At 36.7% G+C, this 24,519-nt stretch overlaps 1 protein-coding gene across 1 annotated transcript in view; it reads right to left on the bottom strand.

Annotated features, from left to right (window-relative positions):
• Nucleotides 1-24,519, bottom strand: part of rb (adaptor related protein complex 3 subunit ruby) — a 64,968-nt gene that overhangs the window by 5,961 nt on the left and 34,488 nt on the right. Inside the window, exons 10-18 of the mRNA XM_083141007.1 lie at nucleotides 23,883-23,956; nucleotides 22,589-22,809; nucleotides 20,558-20,816; nucleotides 15,919-16,134; nucleotides 14,256-14,398; nucleotides 12,878-13,109; nucleotides 11,742-11,839; nucleotides 8,618-8,806; nucleotides 748-973 (exon numbers count right to left, since the gene is read on the bottom strand). Of these exons, the coding sequence (XP_082997133.1) occupies nucleotides 748-973; nucleotides 8,618-8,806; nucleotides 11,742-11,839; nucleotides 12,878-13,109; nucleotides 14,256-14,398; nucleotides 15,919-16,134; nucleotides 20,558-20,816; nucleotides 22,589-22,809; nucleotides 23,883-23,956 (1,658 nt within the window). The remainder of the gene's footprint in view (nucleotides 1-747; nucleotides 974-8,617; nucleotides 8,807-11,741; nucleotides 11,840-12,877; nucleotides 13,110-14,255; nucleotides 14,399-15,918; nucleotides 16,135-20,557; nucleotides 20,817-22,588; nucleotides 22,810-23,882; nucleotides 23,957-24,519) is intronic.

Genomic DNA, 24,519 nt, shown 5'->3' with positions numbered 1-24,519 from the left:
CGTCAATTTTTTTCTCCCAAAATTCCAGGAACAAGGATATAGGTTTGGTTATTACTATAGGAAAAATTGGAATCCATACCAGAACCCTTTAAAACCTCCAAGGTGTTTGTTATTGTTAAAAACATGGTGTAAAACCATCTCAGGTTAAAAGAACCCTTCCTACTTAAAAAGGTAAAATTATAAAACGCGACCTCCTATTTTACTCCCCCGTACTGACTGTAGGATGCCTCCTCAACGAATGCAGGAAGTTGTCCACGTACCGCTTTCTCCTCGCTTACTTCCCCTCCATTTCCCCTGCCCACTTACGTCATATCAAACTTGAAGTTGTGTGTTTTTTGAGACGTATTACGCGAGGCTCAAAAAACACACGACTTCGAGTTCGATATGACCTAAGCAGGGAGGGGAAATGGAGGGGAAGTAAGTGAGGAGAAAGCAGCGCACGGACAACTTTCTGCATTCGTTGAGGAGGCATCCTACATCGTTCATTGGAAAACCAGATACTCACGAAACGTAAGTACATAGAGTTTTTGTATTTTAGAATACGTTTTTGAATTGACATCAGTGAGTAATTCGCACAATAACTAATTATGGATTTTTGTCATGTTGCTTCAGTTCAAAAGAGTTTATTAATTGCCGAGGATTGGTTTCCAAGAGTCATGTGTCACTTCGATACGAAAGACTGAGAAGCCAAATTGACTAACCAAATACAAGATGGACAAGGCAACATTTACAACCTATCACACTTACTTTGTTCAGTAATGAAGAGACTTTCTGGCATCGTAACAGCTCGTATCATTTCTCCAACAGGTGCTTTCAGACTTACTTTACAGGAACGCCCCCCTGCCAATATATCAAAGCTAACGGGCTGTGTTGAATCGTTAAAATCAATCCCAATGGTTCCTGGAAGACTGGCACCTGCGGGAAGATTGCCTATCGGAGCAAAGTCATGAATCGACATTCCCGGTGACAGAGTCTGAAATAGGATACACAAAATTAATATACACAATCTAAGAATATATTTTAAAAATATTTATTCAGCACCTTAATGATTGATTCAAGTAGGGCTGCATCGATATTCACAACGATGTCAATACTCTTCTCAATTCTCACCAATACTGATGCTTGAAAATTGTAACTATTGACTGGTCTATTTGGTTTATTTTGCTTCGCTTTTCTGCCACTTTTGACTAATTGCAAAGATGAGGATGAGTGATGATGAGTTGAAATTGAATCAGTCTCATCAATGGTGTAACCAACATTTTTGACATTAAATTGAAGAAAAATTGTTTTTGACTTCTCGAATACAGTAGTTACAACTTTTATGAACAGATGGAAGAGTTTTCTGCACCGTGGAACTTCCTTTTTGAAGAAAAACATGTAAAAGAAAGCAAGATGGCTGATTGTTTTGCCCTTCCTGTGGCATATGTTTTTTTTTTCTCCTTGGATACAACCAGTGGTCAGAAGTAGCGAGCTACTTGTAGCGTCGCTACTGTAGCTAGCTACAAAATTTGTAGCTGTAGCTGTAGCGACGCAACATTTTGAAAATTGTAGTTGTAGTGGTAGCGAAGCTACAAAATTCCTGTAGTTGTAGCGAAAATTTCCCTACAGCTACATTTTTTCTTGGCATTTTGAGGTGAATTTTGAATGTGGCAACAGCATCAGAAAAAATCGACAATAACCCTTAATTTTGCAGAAGGTTCATAAAGACAGTCTATTACAGGGAGATACAGATTATCTAGATTGTAGATTATAGATATCTGCGTAATTGATTTAATTAGTATCTGAATAATTCAGATATCCAGATAACTAACTGACATATATGAATATATTCCTGCTACCAGCTACGTTTTTTTAGCTGCATCGCTATTTTGCCTCGTTTGCTGCACCACTGGTAAAAAGTGCCTCGTTTGCGTCACCCCCGGATAATCCTGTGGATATTCATGGTGTAAGAGACACCAAAATGTCATTAATTGCTGTGTAAGACACAACTTGCAGTGCAAAAACGAGCAATGGAATATCCACTGCACTGACAAGGGAATAGTGCCAGCAATAAATGGCTCAGTACGTTAACAGCATTGACCATCGTCAGTATATAGGATCTCACCAGCAAGAAATTATTGTTGCAAGAATGATCGAGTTTCTGGAATTACAATTATTTTCGCGATAGTATTTGTTCACAAATTTTAAAATTACAATACGTTTAGAACACTCAGGTTTATACGACATTTCCTCAATAATTTTATCATATTGCAAAAAGTATGTACGAGTTATTGACTTTCCTGCAGATACGACAATTTTCTTTAGTTAATATACATAGTTTTCAAATTTATGTATTTCTCCTACTTTTCAGTCACTTTTCTGTAACTTTTGCTAATCATGACATCATCATCATCCTTCGCTGTTTCCTGCCTCTGGCTGGGTCAGCATAGAAGTCAAGCATCTCCATTTTTTCCTGGTCTTTCACAACTCCTCTCTTTCCAAGGTGTTCCAATCTTGTCTCCTAACACTCTCCACTATCTGCTCTTTCCACCGACACCTTGGCCTTATCCCACTCCTTGTGCATTGTAAGCTCTTACTGGCAGTCTTTCTGCATCCATCCTCTCATGTGTCCGAACCATCTCATCTGTGCCTGATCTATTCTGTCCTAAAGCTTCACTACACCCACCGTCCCTCGGATCTCCTCATTTCTTATTCTATCCCTTCTAGTCTTCCTCAAAAGGCTCCTTAGAAATTTAATCTCCACTGCCTGCATCTTTTCTTTGTCTCTCTATGTCATTGTCCAAATCTCTGCTCCATACGTAATTATTGGCACATTGTATGTTACATATTACCTTCTTGCATTTCATAGGTACATCCCTATTCCATATTATTCTTCGAACGCTTTGATATAGTCCACCACCATTGATTTGTCCTCTTCTGTTTACCTCCTCATCTATTCTTCCACTCCTCTCAATCATGACAATGAGGATGAATGGTTTATTTAATTATTCTCTTATATATAGTCGCTTTCTGCCACTTTCGGCTAATTGTGAGAACGAGGAAGAATGATGAGCAGTGTGGGAAATGGAGGAGCAGGAGTATCTCATCCTCCCAACTTGGCGTCTTTCCTAGTTTTTGTTTTGAGTCCATTTTATGCATAGATAATCTGATCGAGACTGGATCCTAACCACTATGTGCCTCTGCTGGGTATCGAACCTGGGGCTCTTTTGTAGTCAAAGGGCTCCAGGTACTTTTCATTCAAAATGCTGACTTCATATCAGTCTATAAAAAATGAAATATTTATTCTCAAGGAAAATATGTTGATGTGAACATAAATACGTAATCCTACCAAATTTTATTTGTGTATAGTTGTAATAATTAATTTGGGTAACACCCTAATTGCAATATTCATATATATCAAAATTTGAATTGATATGCCACTTGCATAGGTATGGTATTCTCAAACACTATTGTAAAAATAAGTAACTGAAGTAACATTGCTATCAAAATTATCGAATGACTGGAATCATGATAATAAATAACAGAATCTATTTACCAGTAGTAGGGGATTTTTTTAATACCCATATCGTTGTTTTTATTTTTTATGCAGAAGTAGCGCAAAAAGTAGCAAAGTAGCGAGTAGCGAACAGGAACGCGAGCTACTTTTTGGTAAATGTAGCTGTAGCTGTGGCAAAGCTACATTTTGGAAGAGTAGCTGTAGCTGTAGCGAAGCTACTTTTAAAATGTAGCGTTCCGATCACTGGATACAACATTGTTCATGCGGCCGCTTCAATTGATGAAGGGATAATCACAAAGAATATCCATGCCTAAGCTGGGACCCCTGGTCTCACAGCACACTGTGCCACCGAGATTGGCTCCATTGTAACTACTAAAAGTTGTTCAAAATATTTAACATTAAAGTGGTTCCAGTGAGAGAACGGACTTGGAAACTCTATTTTTGTCTTTTCTGTCCAAAGCCAAGGAGGGTCACACGAACAGCTGAACCAATCGGCTTGGTCCAGTTGCCGTGGGGAGGGGGAGTTCTTGTGGTATTCTGCATTGCCAAATTTTCCATTTTGGGTCGTTTTCGAAACAGGTGGCACCCTCACAGTGAAGCCTAATGGTTGCCGCCACGTAGCAAGCGAATGGGTTTCCGATTCCCTGCCTCTCCCTGAAATGCAAGCGAAGGGGGCTTGTTGACGAGAAGAGGTGTTGTGTACGGCTGGACAAAAATCAGGCGTGTAGCAACCAGTAGCAACACTGCTTTTCCCCCTTGAACTGGAGGCGGAAAGTCTGGGTTTCCTCAAGGCCATTCTCTTGCTGGAACCACTTTAGTAGGTGAGGATTCCACTCTGATTACATGCTTCCATTTACCAGACGTTTGCTATAAAATATTCAAAAACTACAAGAGAATGCTAAAATTCCTGTTATTTAATCACAAAATCTAGTTTTCATGCAATACTGGAGCGAAATAAAGTGAAACTTCAATTTTGCATAATTTCCAGGATAATAGGACTCCATGAACATGTCACATGGCATCATTTTGACCCTGCAAAAGACCAAATTCCAAAAGAATATCAGCCAACTATCAGTAACAAATTCAGACTGATTCAACTGGTATTGGCCGATATCGATACATCAACATCAGTATGGGCTCAGCTGTAGATTTAAAAAGTATTTCAATATATACATACATGAATGAACTCTACATACCAGAAAACCTATGATTATAACTGGTGGAGGAAAGAAAAAAGGTAAATTTTTGATAGTTTTTTGTTTTCAGTATTCTCTTTGCTGAATGCAATTCCCTAGTTGCGACAGTATACACACTATTTTGTCTGAAATATTGTGCCCATGATACACTGACATGTGCACGTACAGTGCATTCGAAAAGTAACTATACACCTATATAAACATGATTATATGTTGAGGGATTGTATTCTGTGCGCTGCAAGTAATGTTTTCTGCATTGTGTGCAGTTTCCTTCCGCGAGCCAGTCAGGCTGGTGCTTTGGGTCAAGAAGGTGTGTCTGGTTCTCTGTTGTTCATTGTGTATTCCTCACCTTTGAACTATTGGGACCGTGTCTTTCTGTGTGCGCTCAGAATTGTGTTAATTTTAGAACAGCGAATATTTCTCGTTGAATACGTCTTCCGTGAGCACAGACAGAGAGTGAATGACCAGTTTTTCTGTTAGATTTCCAGGTACACCGGTTCCTAATCGAGAAATTTAGGGAGACAGGATCGGTAAAGGACTATGAGCAAAGTGGTAAACCTTTAGTACTCGATGAAGAAAAGCTTCTTAAAGAAAAACCGCTGCTATGCAACGTAGTCTTAACAAGTCCATGTGAAAGTTGGTCCAACAGAAAAACATCGGTGTTGTAACTGCACACAAGGCAGTTCGTAAGAAGCTCAGTCTCATCCCATATAAAGTGAAAGCGTTTCAAAAGTTATTGGTCACAGACTGTGCAAAGTGAATTCAATACTTGAATGGTTTAAACAGTTTCTAGCTGACAATTGTGATGATATGTTAGACTATGTTTTTTATACCGATGAGCCATGGTTCCATTTATCAGGGTGTGTACGCACAGAACTCCCATTTATGTTCTGCCAACAACCCACATGACGTGCATGAAATTCCTCTACGTGACCAGAAGATTGGGGTGTGGACTGCAATATCCAGGAGAAGAAGAATAGTCGATCCAATATTCTTCGCAGAAACAATAAATTCAGCTTGTTATTGTGAAATCATTCACCAGTTCATTGTAAAGCTAACTGAGGATGAAATTAATAATGCTTGGATTCAACAAGATGGTGCAATTGCACATACAGCCAGCCAGTCAATGAAGTTACAGCAAGAGGTTTTCAGAGATTGAATCATTTCTAAGGGCTTGTGGCCACCTCATTCTCCAGACTTAAGGCCACCAGATTTTTACTTCTAAGGTTATGCAAAAAGTAATGTTTATCGAGGAAACTCCCACAGCCTCCAGGAACTTTAAACTGCTATTTGTGATTTCACCAAGAACATTCCACGTGAACAACTTGTGAAAGTCTTCGAGAACAATAAGAAATGCATGCAGATATGTCTGGATGTTCATGGGAACAATTTCCAACAACTACTGTAAAGTAAGTCGATGTTACGTATTGTTGTAGTAGTGCATGACAGGAGTATAGTTACTTTTCGAATACACTGTATGTTAGGGTGGTTCAATTTTTTTCCCCCGAATTTAATTTTGCATAGTAGCTAATGTTGTTCCTTTCCCATGAACATATTTTACTGCAAAAATTCAACACAACTGAAAAAAGTTTAGAGGTCACTCAAGCAACATGAAGTTTTGCCATAAAGATGTATATGTAACGTATATGGGATATAGGACGTTTACAGCATTCAATAATTAATGAAAAATCATACTATTTGCACTATAGAATGAATTGTTATCATAAAAAATACAATTATTTATTACATAATTGTAATTTATTTAAAAAATAAATTAGATAAATTTAAGTATTCAATCACTCTTCATTTCAAAAGAGCTTCTTTAAAATCTAAATCAAAGCTTCCGAAACATGACTTTCATAGTGCTCAACGACTTGAATTAGGCTCATCCTCCTCAATTTTTCCTTGTTATTGACTCATTAAAGTTGGATATAAGAGCCACTAAACATTCCACAGTATTGTTGACAACATTCAGTAACAATTATTGCTTTGACTTCTTAGAATTCGTGAGAGCCAGTCTAGCTCTTCGGTTCATATTTGAATCTGAAATCAACACTAGCTGGAAGCAAACATAAGATGCAAAGGGAGACTGAATTAATCAAATTGAACAGACCATTTATTTCTAAGCTTTGGAAGTCTGTCAGTTTCATGCATATTGAACTCCTACTTTCTTTACAAACCTTAAGACAAGATATCATTTCTTGCTTTTCCTTAGAAGATACCTTCCCTCTAACCAGCTCAGCTCCAACTCGTTCCTTGCAGTTTCTGGATATGGTGCCTGTAGCTAAATACAGTAAATTTTTGTTGCAATACATTGTTCCAACAGAATGGACACACCTCTCATCGTTCATGTCTTAGCTCCCAAAACGCAGCAAGCTTCTACATGGCTTTACCCTTGTACCTCTCCTGTTCCAGATGGTACCTTTGCAGCACTTAGTATTTTGTCAACTTCATAACCTATAGAAGGTACATACTGGAAGTATATCCACAATTGCTTTCAGATTCATTTGATTTGTTCGATCTTTCATCAACGGACTATCCCAGTGAAAGACTAAGGGAAGTTTTTAGGTGTTACAAAAACTCACGCACACGTTTTTTTCAATGATCTCTTGATGGGCAGCTCACTTGTGGTTCACTGTGGAACCTTATAGTTTTGGCTATCAATAGTCTGGCCATTAGCTGTGGCACTAATAGCTGCTCCTTTTCTACACTTCTACAAGAAATGAACACACAAATTTGAAACACTGAATTGATTGGTAGATGAAATTCATTAAAACATTTACTTCTCCAGGACCTTCTAAAATTTCTTCTTCCCAATCAGTTACTTATGTTTGTTCCCCATGAAGCTTTGACTCAAACTGAGGTAATGATGCAATACCGTTGTTGCAGAACTTTTTATTCAGTGTTGTTTTTCTTTGTACACTTCTTTCATCTTATTAGTAAACTGAATAAACCTATTTAAAAGCTAGGGAGTAACGTAAAATAACCTATTTGTCTTAAGTTTTATAACAACATGGTAATAATATATGCGAAAACTTTATATGGCATGTACAAACCGGTACGGAACATTTTTGAGGGCTTTGAGCAGCCCCTAAATATTTTTCTATTGCCACAAAATTTTGTGCTGAGTATGTCTAGCTGTAATGGAACAAAATGAGCAACTATGTATTCAAATCGTAGAAAAATAATTTTTGCCCATGTTATGATGAACCACCCTAATGTATATGGAGAATATAACATATAAGTAGGTGCACAAAATTATTAACATATTTTTTTTGTGTTATTACCTTACAAAGGTTATGATTATTTGTACGGATGAGCCAATACCACATTGAACCAATACACAACCTCTGCTGATACTTTTAAATTGTGATAAATAAAAGTTGTTCAAAATATTGATGAATATTTGTTTGTAAATATTCCATTTTAATTATATGCATCAATTTACCAAGATTGTTGCTTTAAAATATTCAAGAATTAAATCAAAATATTAAACTACACGTTATGTTATCTCAAAATTAAGTTATTCACACAAAACTGATGTAGAATAAAAAAGAAACTTCAAATTTTGCATAATTCCCAGGACAATTTTACTCCCTGAAAGTGTCATGCGACATTTATTTTTTCGGAGCTTGTTAAAGATCAAAATGCAGGAAAAGTATCGGCCAGTATCGGTAAATAAATTCCAACCGATACTCTCAGATACCGATACATCAGCATCGGTACAGCTCCAATTATTTGTAATACATGATTTCAGTATGTTCATATCTCTGGAGTGTAGTGGTTAGCACTACCAGAATAATAGGCCCAGGTGTCGGGGATTGTGATACTTTTTTCATCATTTTGATGAACCATTCATTAAGCTAAAAAGAAAGACAATATAAAGTACAAATTCTAAAACTGCGAATGAAAGAAAAAAACATACCTTCTGGCCAACTTTAATATCCTTCAGTTCGTCTGTTCCCTTATTTGCAAATGTCAATTCCACAGACACCATGCTTGGAGAATATAAGTGAGGTGATCGCGTGAACCTGTACAAGACGCTTAAGCCACCACTGCTTATCTTGTTGAGCAGCTCAGACGTTGTGGTCGGAACGTAACTTGGACTTGCTGACTGTGAATAATAATAATACTTTCATTTATATTGTTGACATGATACACTGCAATTAACTCTTTTACTGCTGAAACTGTAATAATTAGACCCCGGATTTTTATGTAATATCAAAGTACAAAATATGTACATAAATATCTAACAATAATTGATAAAATATGTACCTAAATATATATTTTATTTTGCATGTACGCAATGCTTGCATTGTAGAATTATTTATCTTGTAGTCTACGGTTATTACAAGTATAAAAACACAGTTTTTCGTTGTGATGTTCCAGGAGCACACACACTCCCTTCATCGGACAGAAACTAAAAAATGTTGTTTGGAATAATGAGTATCGTATAGCAAGTTTTGACGTTCAAAATTTATATCCTAGTTTCCCAATAGAAAGTGCCACAGATGAATTACACAGATGGTTTATTGAGATGAAGGTGGCAAAATTGATCAGTAAAGTAATGGTCTATCAATGGGAAACCCAGTATCGGGAATCATATCCTGCATTTCCCTTCATTACATAGAATCTCCAATTGTTAATCGGATAGGTGCAGATATCATACTCTATGTCAGATATGTAGATCATGTGCTAATTATTGCTAAAAATGAAAACACCATCATGGACATATTTAAAATATTGAAGGAATCACATCCTCGCGTAAAATTCACTGGTGAACCCATGAATAACAATGTAATTTCTTTTCTGGATCTGAAAATTAAGACAACTGACACAACAGATAATGTGGGAAATGAAGCTTTCCTGGCGACGTAATTCGAACAAGTGCATTCTGGTTACCAATTGGAGTTGGCTTCCAACGTTTCGAGGGCATACATTGTTCTTATATTAAGGGAATGTAAAAATAGATACCAGTGTTCTGTGTGTACATTTCCTTTCATATGAGCTTCACACCATAAGTACATATATTTTATTTCCTTTATTTTCCTATTTTAGAACCTAATAATTGCCATTAAATGATTACGAAAGTAATGTACTTTCACCAAAAGTGTTTCTGATATCTACAAAATCCTTATGTACATTATTTATTTATTTATTTACTCAGAGTTTCAGATACAGTCTTATTTGGCCATTTTACACTGAAACAACATAAAGTAGAAACAAATAATAACAAAAGATAAAAAACAATAACAAGATGGGATAGATTTACATGTTCTTCGTCAGTAATATACAAAAGTTACGTTCTGGAAGGAATATATCTACATTCAGGGGAAGTTTGTTGTAGATTTCTGGGAGCCTGTAAAACAAGGAGCGTTGTAGAAGGGATAGCCTAGTGGTTGGGTTGTGGAAGAGTTGCAGGTTGCGCATTAGCTTTTGGGGTACCCTAAGTGAGAATTCACTGATTAGGAGATCTGTTCTGATTTTGCCATTTATTATTTTGTATAAAAATTTCATGTCAGCTAGATCACGACGAAAGGATGGAGTGTGAATATTCAGAGCAGCCATGGTGTCTGATTTGGATACATGTCGAAAGGAAGGTATTCTATGGCGAACAATTGCAAGAAAGAAACTGAGAACAGAATCTATTCTGGTGAGATTGGTTTTTGAGGCCATTGCCCAAATTGGGGAACAGTATTCAAGGATGGGCGAGATGAAAGATTTAAAGAATAAAGCAAGAGATGATGGGTTTTGAATTTCGCTAAATCTGTATAGAAGACCGAGAAGGCGCATGGCTTTTTTAGTGGTAGCAATAATATGATAATTAAAAGTGAGTTTTTCATCCATGATAATACCTAGGTCCTTTTGGGTGGAAACGTTTTGGATTGGTTTGTTTTCAATAGTATAAGTAGACACCACTTTGTTCTTTTTTAGGGAATAAGTAAGGAAAGAGCATTTCTGAGGGTTTAGTTCTAAATTCCACTGACGACACCACTTAACAAGTTCTGTGAGAGCATTTTGAAGAATCATCATGTCATGATGCGATGAGATCTCCTTAAAGAGTTTACAATCATCCACAAACAAAAGTATATTGATAGGGAGGGAGGACAGTTTTTCAGGGAGGTCATCCATGTACAGAAGGAATAGGAGCGGCCCTAAGACACTCCCCTGGGGAACTCCAGACAAAACGGGAAGAAAGTTAGAAGAGGTACCTGAAAGAACAACACGTTGTTCACGCTCATGGAGGTAGTCCTGGAGTAAAGAGAGAAATTTGCCATGGATGTTAAATCTGGATGATAATTTATGAAGGAGAAATTTATGATTAATTTTGTCAAAGGCTTTCGAAATGTCCAAATATATAGTGTCAAGTTGGGAGTTATTATCAATAGCTCTGGCAGCATGCGAAAGTAAGACGGAAAGATTTGTTAGGCAAGAGCTGCCTGGAAGAAAACCATGTTGTGCTGTGTTGATATATGGTGACGTAAACTGAAGTAACCTGTTTTTGATGATTTTTTCACAAATAATTGATAGTGGCGATAGAAGCGAGATTGGTCTATAGGATTTTACACATTTTTTATCTCCAGTTTTGTGAATGGGCACAATGTTGGCCCGTTTGAAGTTTTTAGGAAACACACCCTTAGAGAAACATTTGTTGAGTAAGGCAGACAGAGGAAGAGCCAAGGAGTCGGCAGTTTTACGTAGGAATATTGTGGGGATTTCATCTGGACCTAGGGACCGGTGGAGGGGCAATGAAGCGAGAAGGTATTTTACTTCCTCGGGGGATGTTTTGATTGAAGATAGTGTGTGAGGACAGACAGCATTTAAGTGGGGGAGAGGGTCTATAAATTATTTATTTACAGTGATTTGAATCAGTGATTTTTTTAAAAAATCACCTGATTTATATCTTGATTTCAATCAACCTGAATAAAATCAATCCATGCTGGTTGTAACTGCATTCAACAGCTGATCAGCCACAAGCTCAGTCCTGCTATTTGATTTTAGTACATGTTTTTATTATGTAGTTCTTTAGAATACAATTCAATACAAACCTGTATAGATGCTGTTGTTATCTGTGTCACTGGGCCAGCTACAGGAGTCAAAAATCCACCAAGGGATGGTGTCATAACTGGAGTTATTGAAGGTGGAACTGAAAGGAATGAAAAATTTATATTGGAATATAATAAATTTTATGAATTGCAATCTCTCAGATATTCCACGTACTTATGACACAGGTGAGATAGCAGAATATGGTATTCATGGAGGCATTCATATTTCGTTTTTGATGGAACCATGAAATGTGAAATAATGCACTGTAATTTTCTGTTTTGGAAGGTGTGAGGTGCATTTTCCTACCATTTTTTTGTTGTGAAATGAACTGCAAAATGTGAAGTAACTCCTAAACATGAAATGTACAATTTCATTACCGATATGACATTGTCTCCTTGAAGTTCCTTACCCACAGAAAAATGGTATTACGACTGGAAACATGCAGATTACGGTGAATGTCATTACCTGGAGCAACTTCCATTCAGTGTCAATTTAAATACAATCAGGTTCAGTTGCCGTGCCTGACATGTGCGCTATTCAAAAAATTAACTGTCCTTGTCAAGAAATTGCACGAAAGTACTACTCCTGCTATTTTCCTAAAATGGTTTGAGATGTAGTACAACATGTATCAAATTGACTTTGTTGCATGAAAGAGTTTTGTTTATATTTATAATCAAAAACCGTCAGGTTTATTTTCCAGACCCTGTATAAGACAGTGGGCAAGCTTTCAAGTAGAAATGAACATTCAAAAATAAATGCAACCTTTCTTACTGAAAGTAAGTATGTATCACTTCAGCAAGTATAGGAAAGAAAAGGAGGAAATGTGTTAACTACAGTCTATCAACTTTCATCACACTATAATGCTTGATACTTCATGCCATGTGTTAATGACAACAAAACATTAAACTTTATCAAAGTCTTTACTCATAACTTATTTTAGTCTTCCAAATTTTTGAAACTACCCGAGATAAAAAAAGAAAGTGTTCTAGAAAGATGTGAGGTTAATCTGAAACATCTTCATCAATGCTGACCTAGAATTTTATCTGTAATGTAGCTTCTTTGTCTTTTCAGCAATAAGATATATATGTTTAGTCTTTTGTCAAGTTTAATATTAATCTGTTGTAATATTACAACTTACCATCATCCAACTCAAGTAACAAATCGAGATTAGTTTTAGGTTTGTGTGAAGCAGATGATTTTTGACTTTTCTTTTTTGGTTCCTTGTTCTTTTCAACAGATGATTCACTTTCTTCCTCAGATTCTTCATCTTCTGAGCCAGATGATTCATCATCGTCATCATCATCATCATCATCATCTGACTCAGACTTACTTTCTCTCTTCTGTTTTTCACCTTTTGCACGAGATCGCACCTATAAAAAAACAATATTTAAGCATAACAGTGTCATAAATAACTTATCACTATAAAATAGTGTGATTGAGAAGATACCAGCGTACCTGTGTGATCTGATCCCAGAGGTATTTCTGAATTTAGTCATCAATACTGGATACCCCCACCCCAAAAATAGCTAGAATCAAATTACGTTCATTAATTCCTCATGACTATTTCATGCATATTTCATTTTTGACAGAAACACGAAATGTGAAATAATACACATTTTTCATGTGTTTGAAAGGTGTGAGGTGCATTTTCCTACCATGTCTTGTCATGAAATGATGCGAAGTGAACTGCAAAATGTGAAACATACTCAAACACAAAATTCTGAGATTACAGACACAACATTTTCTGAAGACTAAATTATCCTGAGTGTCATGCAATTCATGAAAAATTGTTTCTGCTGTAAATATTTGAGAAGCAAAAATGGACTCTTTTACACAGGAATAAACTTAATAGTACTCTGATAACTACATAAAATTTAATATTAGAAGGGAAATCTTTATTTTGTGTAATTAGTATAGTTTTTAAATGCAATTTAGGGTTTTATTCACGATTTTAACACCGAAATCCCATTTTATATACGGCTTTGATTCTGAAATGTGCCCAGTTTTTGTACCGAATTCTTGATCTCTCATTCACCATACATGTGGCTCTACTCATGGCAAGCAAGGCTCATGTAAAGAATCACAACATGTATCTCCGAATATTATCAGAGTCAGTTCCAAACGTCACATATAGATGACAATGCTGCTTGGCCAAAGAAATGGACCAGCCTGGCATTAGTGAAAATACCTGGTGGTCCATTTTTGTACCAGCTTAGCATTTAAGGTTTAAAAATTGTTTAGAAATGAACCTGAGAAAGCAAAAGATAACAAGCTCAATCATGTAAGCTTAACATATTAAAATGTGCAAAGTAACATTCACAATCACATGCAATTCACCCCAGTAGTTGCAAATCAACAACTTTTACTTATTTCAGCATTGCCAGTCCATTTCTTAAGAATACACTAAGTATGTGTCCAAGAAAATTAGCATGAGCGTACAGTAAAATAAAACTGTGATTATAAATTAATTAATAAGTTTTCTGAATAATACAAGGAAATCTGATAATAACCATTACCTTCACTTCGTCACTTTCCTCACTTTCGTCCTCCTCATCTTCTTCACTGCTAGACTCTTTCCCTTCTGTAGCAGTCTCTCCTTCACTTGTTTCTTCACTTTCTTCATCACTGCCTTCTTCTTCACTTCCTTCTTCATCAGAATCTGTTAAGTCAACGAATTTAGCATGAGTATTATTTAATTCCAAACCAAAATATCAACATTATAATGCAAAAATATATTCTCTTCTACATATTTTTACCAAGGATGCACACAGAATAAACTACAGCATACCCAAAAAAAGGCAATAGCAAATGGTCACTGTGCTATACAAAAAATTATATATGGGAAATATATTTCTGAAGGAATGCAGCAATATTGATGTATGAGCAGAGTGAACCCTGGATTTACAATGTCTTACTTTGTGTGTTTAAGCTTTCTGGTTCCAATAGATAGGCATGTTTTTTAATGTTCTAACACATTAGGCTAGAGATATGTTGTTTTTATCAATGTTCTGTATTCTAAGCAAAACATACATTTTAAAAAAATATGCATCACCTGACTGCTCATCTATTGATTCATTGAGTTTGTAAGTCCAATTTATGCATAGGAAGGCTAACTGGGAATGGACATACAGTTTAAAATAGGATCGAAACCACTACGTGTCTCCACCAGGTATCAAATCCAGGACCCCTTGGTTACAGGGCGATGGTGCTACCCATATGCCAATGGGGAGACCTAAGAGTGCATCAGTTAATTACTGGGGCTCCAATTCTATCAAATAAAATATGCACACATTTAAGCCCCAGAAATGAGCAAAATATGACCTAAAAATGAAAAAAATACCTTGAAAGATATTGGTAAAAATTACAAAATATTCCTTCATTAATCTTTTTTTCCCTTCACAGCACATAACATAAAATATAAAATTAGTTTTGTGGGAGGGTGAAAAAGGGGGAGAAATATCACTCTCATGCTTTGTTTTACAGCACATTCCTGGCAAATCCTGTTATCTCCCTTCTCGGAAAAAGGGGAGTTAGAGCAAGCAAAATTCCTTTTGAATTACTGGCACAAGCATGATTTTTATAATCAATATCTGATGAAATGCTAACACCATAACATATTTTGGTCAAAATACGTCCTAAGCAAAAATATGGTAAAAATATATATTTCTACAACCAATAAAACCTTGCGAGTGTCAAAGGATCTAGAAATGTCTTTAAATTTACTCAGTCATGGATAAACAGCCCAGCTACATCATCATACAAACCAACTTTGACTAAATATCCAAGAACAGAGTAACATTTTTTATTTACAATGATCATATTCAAAAGCTGTCATTTGACAAAAGCATGTACATATAATTATGAAATATTTTTCAAGGTATTATTTAGTTTAATGCGAGTGGAAGACAAGTGCAAGGTTTGAGATTACTAACAACTAAATTTCCAACGTATACGTTCACATGAAATAAAAAGCGGAAGTATGGTGTAAATAATTGAAATGATATGGAGAGGTTTCTCATGTAGAACTATTTGGAAGGCATTATTGAAAATTCATACATTACAGTAAATACATAAAAACAGTTGAATTATAATGACTTACAAAAAGATTTGTTACTAATGACAGAACTCCCAGTAGGTTGCAATAGCAACTTATGACACTTGATATGATCGAACACTTACCATCTGTTGGTGAGCTGCTCTCGGACTCAGAATAGAAGGACCGCTTCCTAACAGTCTTCTCTTTCTTTATCTTGGACTCTTGCCATGGCATTGGCGTTTCAACATTTCGAACAGATGGGTCTGGTGTTACGTCAGGGAAGAGAGGAAGATCATGGTAGCCATTTGCTCGAGCATTGATGTAATGTGACAGGGATCCCAACTGGAAGTGGTCTCTATCTGTAAACAAAAAATACTTTTATGGTTTCCAGTAATCGAAGAATAAATCATATGCTACTAATACTTAGAGCAGATGAACTAAAACATTTATTCCTGCTTTCGGGCACAGCTCCTTGGATCCTGGTATTGAAAAATATCAGTATGAATTTCATTACTTACATACACATTTTGCAAGAGTCCAGATTGACTGATTGATTATGTTACTTTCCCAGGTATTATTAGAATAATTAAATCAAGACGACTTAGATGGGCAGGCCATGTGGCATAAATGGGAGAGGAAAGAAGACATGTAGGAAGGTCAAGACGAAGGAAGGATATCATTGAGATAGACCTAAAGGAAATCAGTAAGGATGGAAAAGATTGGATTGATCTTGCCCAGGATAGGAACAGATGGAAAGCTTGTGTTGCTGCAGCTATAAACCTTGGGGTCTAAGAAGGATTGAGAGTTAGTTAATATTTTTACACTGCTTTTCTGCCACTTTTTGGCTAATTGCAAATATGAGGATTGCCCAACTGGGGATTCAAACCCAGGATGCCTGGTTCGTAGCACATGCCAGAGTCGTCTAAATACCCTGGTAATTATACAAAATGTGCAATATTGATTAATTCTTCGTCAAAGTGTGTGGCCAAAGTGGATTTTGTGATTAAACTAAGCTATTTTAATAAAGTGGAACCAAAGTTTAAATTTCTTAAACTCCAGGCAACTTTAAAATGCATAATGAAAAGGTTCTGTTGCGTTTTGATTATCTTGTACCTGAATCAACGAATAGGTTAAGCAAAACTCTTGGCTGCATTTTCATTATTTTGCACTGCTCTTCTGCCTTTTTAGGTTCAATTTATTACTTTTCTGACACACACACAAAAAAAACATGCCTAGGCTGGGACTTGAAGTCAGAACCATTTCATGCTTTCAGTCACCCAGGTGGAATGCATTTATAGATTGTTATGCGACAGTTTCAATGGAATTCATATGTACTAAATAACTAGTGTCAATACTTTTAAGCTGGCTGGTGGTCAATCAGGTAGGGTGATCTACTCATAATTTCACCAAAATGTCTCAGCCCTGGACATGTGTTTTTTTTTGTGCCTCTTCATCGATTTCGTCCATACAATTTTCAGAAAAAGGAAATAAAAAAATAACTTTAAATTGTCCTAGTAATCAAATAATTGTTCAGATAAGATGTGGTGAGAGAATAAACATTAATGTTAGTACAGGGTTTGTCCAATAAGTATCGGGAAGGATTTTGTCCAGCCAATGGGAAGGGGTGGAAGGTGGTATCTATGGTGGGATCAGTGTTGCGGGATGTCACGTGAGCTAGGAGACCCAGCTCAGTTGCCTCCGAGCCTTTGAAGTGTCAAGATGCAGCAAACCATCGAGTAGCGTTGTGCTATCAAATTTTGCATTAAACTGAACAAATCTGCTACGGAGACTTTTGATATGATCCGTGAGACTTACAAGGACTAAGCCATGTCCAGAACATGTGTTTTTGAGTGGCATAAAAAATTCAAAGATGGCCGGGAAGATGTCGAAGACTAACAACACGCTGGATGTCCGACGTCGATCCGAAACGCAGAAAATGTGGCCAAAGTGCAAGAACTTCTAAACAGTGATCACCGGTTCAGTGTTCATCTGATAGCACAGGAGTTAAATTTACTGAAATCCACTGCTTATTCAATTGTGACCGATGATAAATAGGGTCTGCCGCGTTCGAAGGGAAATCGCAGATCCCTGGCTGCTGCATCACAACAATGCACCGTCACACGTCGCTAATTGTGAGGGAGGCACTGGCCAAACATTGTGCACAATACCCTACAGTCCAGATAAGGCTCCCCCCTCCCCCTGACTTTTTTTGTTCCCTCAGATCAAAAGGAACTTGAAAGGACATCGTTTCTGGACAATTGAGGCCGTCGAAGTGCCTGAACAGCCTTGCGGTTGCCGACTTTCAGGGGGCGAATGTAAAGTGGAAAAAGCGCTGGCAGCAGTGTATTGACGCAGGAGGGTCATATTTTGAAGAATATTAACACACTGTACATGTATCTTCAAAAAAATTATTTTTATGACTTCAGTCCCTTATTGGACAAACCCTGTATGACAGTAAAAAAACTTCTCATGTCACGTGCCAGCAACATACTTGTTATAATCAACACAAAACACAAACAGCACAATAAAAAACACTTTAAAAGTGTGTCCACTTCATCGTCCCTTGACTAGCCTTGATGATGATTCAACCAGCCTTGATGATGATTCAGAGATGGAATCGAAAGCTTTGAATTTGTGTATATACTGGCTGACACCCTACTTCCACCGTAAGAACCGAGGAGCAATCAGGCACACTGCGAGGTGGCAAAAACGTGCTATGAAGCAAATAGCCCGGTATTCATTATAGCTTATCAGGGTGCAGAAAAAAACATAGCACCCTGCAAATTTCTAAGCTTCTTAACGTGAGAAGTTTCATTTCACTTCAGTGTTTTACTGAACTTCTTGAATCTATGATATATGTCCCTTTTTCTTTTAATTTTAGCAAATCGAGTGACGTGCTATAGCACGGTACCACGTATTAAGCAGCCGCCACTAGTATTTACTTATGTATAATGTGCACTTTTCTTTCAAAAATTTTATCCCCAAATGAACTATGGTATGCGTTATAAATAGATTATTCTGACAGCTACATGGAACCAAACTCAATTGCTGCTTCCAACAGTTTTTCACCTTCTATCAGAACGTTTTGCATCACTGAGTAAAGTGGTGTGGCTTGGGTGGAGATCAAGTCTGCATCTACCATCACACGGAAGCTGTAACACCAGTATCTGTCATGCAAGAAATAATAGAGAATAATTTATTTAAAAATTGTATCAGAAATACGAAGGCTGCTTCTTGAATGGAACTTCTTGCGGCTTGTATTCTTACTTCCACACTTAACTCGCCAATGTGGAATTTTCCAAATGCAGTCATGCTGCCATTTCCCTATACGTACCACAAAAATTGCAATTTTTATGCAGCAGTGTAAGTCACCCTCTTTCCCATCTTCGTCCCATGCACCCAACTAAGAAATTTCTTGAAAGTAATAATTATGTAAGCCCAACTAAGAAAATCATTTCTTGAAACTAATCATTATGTAAGAGAGATTGATGTTTGCTGCTTTTCCCTATCAAAACCAGGGTGCACTTACACACATGCAAATATGGTACTCCCTCAGGCCTAGAACAAACTATATACTCCAGCAAAAATTCACAATACTAAGTATCATATCTAATTTGTTGCAATGAAACCATTTTCTTCTAGAACATTTCCTACAAGTCCACATGTCTGGTTTGAGTTTGATTTCAAATCCACTTTATGCATATAGAGGCTAATCGGGACTGAACCTACAGTTTATAGTGTGATCCAAACCATCATGTGCCTCCACTGGGTATTGAACCCAGGACCCCTTGATTACAAGGTGATGACGTTACCACTACATCATGGGGGAAGCCATAGACATGTGCACGGGTGGCAAGGAGGGACAACTAATCATGGAGGTCCGCAGATTTCTTCCAGGGGACTTAAAAAGAGACATACTGTATATTGCCCTCTCAAAAAACACCACTTGAGTTTCACATTATCACGTTCCTGCACTCACATTATGATAATTGTTCAATACCCGGTGGAGGCACATAGTGGTTCGGATCCCACTTTAAACTGTAAGTCCAGTCCCGATTAGCCTTAGTGTGCATAAAGTAAACATAAAACATCAACTCAAAAAAAAAAACATTATGATAATTAATGTAAACTACTGTGAGTGAAATCAAATTATGTGTGTGAAATATGTACTTTTAATTTGACATTCATTTTCCAGGGGGAGGTGAGGCCATCATGGCCCCCTCCTTCCAGATGTCCATTGTCTATATACTTTCAGTTAGAAATTTAGTGTAGATGAATGTTATCACACTGTTATTAAAGAATATTATACTCTTAAAGAAACTGAAGTATTTTCAAGCCTATGGAAGTTCCAAGCAACTGCGGGAGGAGGGGGTGCACCATTTTCTACGTACTTGAACTATGATATGCCTAAAATCACACCAAGTGGATTTTTCGTGGGTTCGGGCACCTGCTTTGTACCCATCAATACAGTACACAGTGAGATGGACTGCGAATTTTCTATCCCGATTTAATTTTCATCTTGATTTTCCCCAGGCCGCAACTTCCTATAAATATTAAAGGGGGTGGGGAGGGCAATATTGATTTTTTTCTTTTACATATAATGTATATTCTTGAGGAATTTTGGGGGACAGAAAGTGTCTTGCCCCCACCCTATGCTTTTGCCCCCTTAATCAGAGGGTCTGCACATGCCTATGGGGGAAGCCCTACGAATCAACATATATGAAGCACATCCGATTCAGTTTTGCAACAAGAAATTACACTTCAAATTCAATACAGTCTCACCTTTAAACTTAGACTCCAACACAGGAGCTGGCTTCGTAGCAAGAAATATCTTCTTTGCATGCTTTGCCAATTTGCTATTCTCCATACCTCCTGTTGGGAAGATAAACTGCCTGAGGAATCTTGCCCGGTCACGGATGTCGTAATTCTGGTCGTATCGTGCCAAGCTGAAGACATACTGGCACAACAACTTCGTCTGTTTGGGATTCGTCAGATACAGCTTGATCGCCAAGTTCAGAATCTGCAGCTTAACAATATCTTCCTACAGAGAAACGACATTAGCAGTGAATATTGCATACTTTCATAAAATAACACACAAGTTTCTGTGTGGCAAGTAATAGTATTTTGCACAAATTATTATTCCAATTTGTCCAATTTGATCCGTGTAAATATAAGTAATATTTAAAAGCTTAATGCATTATCAAAAGAAAGTAACAGTAAGTTTAAAATATAGTATTCCCCTATTTGTATAATAAAATCCAGGAAAAGGCAACTATTAAAACAGCAAATGGTTGATTTCAAGATAAAACTCCGGGTGGGATAATACAGATAATAATATCACAGTTGAAAGTTCCGGAAATTATGTAAAAATTTCATTAAGTTTGCACCAATGTTTGCACGGATTCAATGCGAGTTCGTGTTAATATTCTATTTTTTTTATATTTGAATCAAAAATTTTAAACTCTAGTAGGTTAAAATGATATGATTCCATATTAACATTTGAGTGATTAGAGGAATATAAATTAAGAATATTTGAAAATAAGATCCTTAGGAAAATCTTTGGACCTAAAAGGAATGAGGAGACATGTGAGTGGAGAAGGTTACATAATTTAGAACCCCAAAATTTGTATTCATGTCTAGGAATTATTAGACTACTTAAATCAATAAGACATAGGTAGGTGGGCAGGCTATGTGGCACAAATGGGAGAGGAAAGAAGAGTTTACAGGAATCTTGTTGGGAGACCTGATGGTAAGAGACCTGCAGAAGGCCAAGACGGAGATGGAGGGATGACGTTGAGATGGACCTAAAGGAAATTGGTAAGAATGGAAAAAATTGGATTGATCTTGCCCAGGATAGGGACGGAATGAAGGCTTGCGTTGCTGCAGCCATACACCTTCAGGTTTAAGAATTTTATTTATTTGCTGTTTTAAGTCCACTTTATGCACAGTAAGGCTAAGAGGGACTGGATCTACAGTTTAAAGTGGGATCTGAACCACTATGTGCCTCCACTGGGTATTGAACCCAGGACCCCTTGATTACAAGGTGACGATGCTACCACTTCACCATCAGGGAGGCCCTTCAGGTTTAAGAAGGCTAGAGAGTTAGTGAGTTATGGTTACATCATTTTGGTATTGATATCAGCATGGGCGTCGCCAGAATTTTTTTGCAGGGGGTAGTTGGGCAAATGATAAAAGTATTATTACAACGGCTATAAATGTCATTATACAATAATAAGTATTATAAACTAATAATAATTTTTATTTGAAATAATAATAATTATTATTATTGTTATTATTATATAAATGTGAGACTCGATCCACTAAATGAGTGAAAACCAGCACAACTATTTTCCATTATTTATTTTGCATTTTATGCAGTTAGTATCTGAAATGAATTTCTTGTTCAAGAAAAGGCTTTAAATGTTGGGGTGATTTTTTTTTTCGTAAAGTTTGTTGTGTGACCTCTCACCTACAACTGTAATTATTAGAATTTTGAAAACTGTGGGATCATTTGTTCTTTGGATGACATGGTAGAATATAACCTTGTTCCTGTATTTTTCACTCGATGTTTTCGATCCAATGCATTTTTACTTTGATTATTCTGTTCGAATACTAACTAAATGAACTTTATTTCTGTTCTTAACAATGAGACTAAGAAACTTTCATCTTTCTTGTATCTTTAAATAAACGATGTCAATTTCCAGTGGGGAGGTCCACCGACCCGTTTGACCCCCCTCCCGATGCACATGGATATCAGAGAAAATGTTATGGGTTCCAGTATAGACTCCATCCTAGACAAAACTATTTTCTTACCTCATTAATAAAGCTTTTTGCCATTTTTCTTAGAACATCTGGGGCAATCTTTGGAACCCTGTCCGAGTACTCCCCGAGCAGCCACAAAATGGATGCTCTGGCCTGAGGCACTGCTATGAAGTCCACCAGTTTGGCCATGTGAACTATGATTTCCTTGTGTTCATTTGGCTGAGTTTGGAGAAGTTTCTTAATAACCACAACGCTCTCAGCCACGACAGCTTCTGAAAAGTTACATTAACTTTTTTAGTAACAAAAAAACTAAGTACAGTGGTTAAAACTCCAAAACAATTCAATATTATCAAACAGCAATGTCAGCTTCAAAGAAGCTATTTTCTTTATTTTAAAATATCATTCCTGAATAAAAATAAAACAATAATGATTTAGAATTACACAGAATGTACTTTCTACATATCTGCCTTGCAAACTAAACTTCATTACACTCAGCCCTCTATTATTCTTAAACTATAATGGTCCTTCTAATATATGCAAAATGTAATAGGATGTAGATGTACACATGAGAACTCTATGTGTAATTGAAATTGAAATCACAGACTGATAGTCTGAACGCGTATATCTTTCCTTTTGAGATGAACGCTATAAGCATTACCACTTCATTAACTTTAATAACCAATGATTGGTCATACTCACTTGAGTCATGTCATTGGTCGAGGGTGAGCATGGGGCTCACCCTTTCCTTAAAGCATATTTCACCACATTTGATTTTTTTTTTTTTTTTTTTGTATTTCTAGTGATGTTTTTATAATTTATGTTTTTCTTCATTTTCATTTTTGTTTCAAAACGTTTATTTGTTTTCAAACAGAGTACTATATCGTCGAAGCGAACAGCTCTCAGCAGTAACAAAAATAGCATGTTCTTCAAAGGTACCCTGAAGAACTCTGGGAGCAGTTTCCATCTGCACTCCGCCTAATATACTATAAAATCACTTATTCCGTAGTTTCTACTAAGACAACAAAAACATATAGGTATGAAAACTCACTAGAAACAAGACTTATTGACTAAATAATGGACAAATCTAAAATAAAAAATGTAATTGGTCACAGGTGAGCTCTGTGCTTACTCTGGCAGCACTCCTTTCACAGCAAGGTCTCTCTCATACTGCTGTTAAGTCATTTCATTATAATGTTATCAGGTCACTCATGACACTCTAAAAGTCAGCTAGAGAGCACCACAGGCCAATATTTTAAATACTCTTAAAATGGCACTTCACTAAAATTGAAAGTGAGCACACAGTGCAAATCCCTACATATGTTGAAATATGGAAATATACACTTACGATCTCTGTTTGATAGAAGGGACACTAATCCATTAAGGCAGGTATCTGTGACTTCTTTAATATTAGATGCACACCTGGAAATTAAAGATATGCAGTTACCAGTGAACCTACAGGAATTTTCTTAACATTTCATTGAAGTATGTAACACTATGGACAAAAGAAATCAGTACCCCAAGTCTGAAAGTGTAAACATAATGTAATCCTGTAATAAATATCCCCAAATTTTCATACAAAATACACTAGCTATCTTACTTTCAATGAAATTTGTGTAGTTAAGATTGTGTAATTGACAGTTTAGCACAATATCTAATGACAGAAGCGTGGCAGGAATACTGATGTCTCTCAGTACAATATTCAGCGATAACGCCACATATTTTTATTACTCTATCAGAATGTTATTTGAAATTATGTTGTTTCAAATGTGATGGTTAGACATTCTTTGATTTATTTTTATTGTACCATAACCTGTGGCACAACTGCCTGTGAGAGCCAGGGCCTTCCCACCAACCTCTGGCCTCTCTCCCACATGCTTCATCAGAGAAAGGCGAGCATCGAAGCAGTTACGAGGTGACATATGGTCAGCATGACGAACCCCCAGTCGTTGAGTAGATTTTCTATGACCACGTTACGCTACTCA

Source organism: Lepisma saccharinum, chromosome 19 (genome assembly GCF_977018435.1).
Source record: "Lepisma saccharinum chromosome 19, izLepSacc3.1, whole genome shotgun sequence".
In the NCBI taxonomy this organism is placed as follows: domain Eukaryota; kingdom Metazoa; phylum Arthropoda; class Insecta; order Zygentoma; family Lepismatidae; genus Lepisma; species Lepisma saccharinum.
Note: the sequence above shows the minus strand (reverse complement) of the source record. Positions and strands in the feature narration are given on the sequence as shown.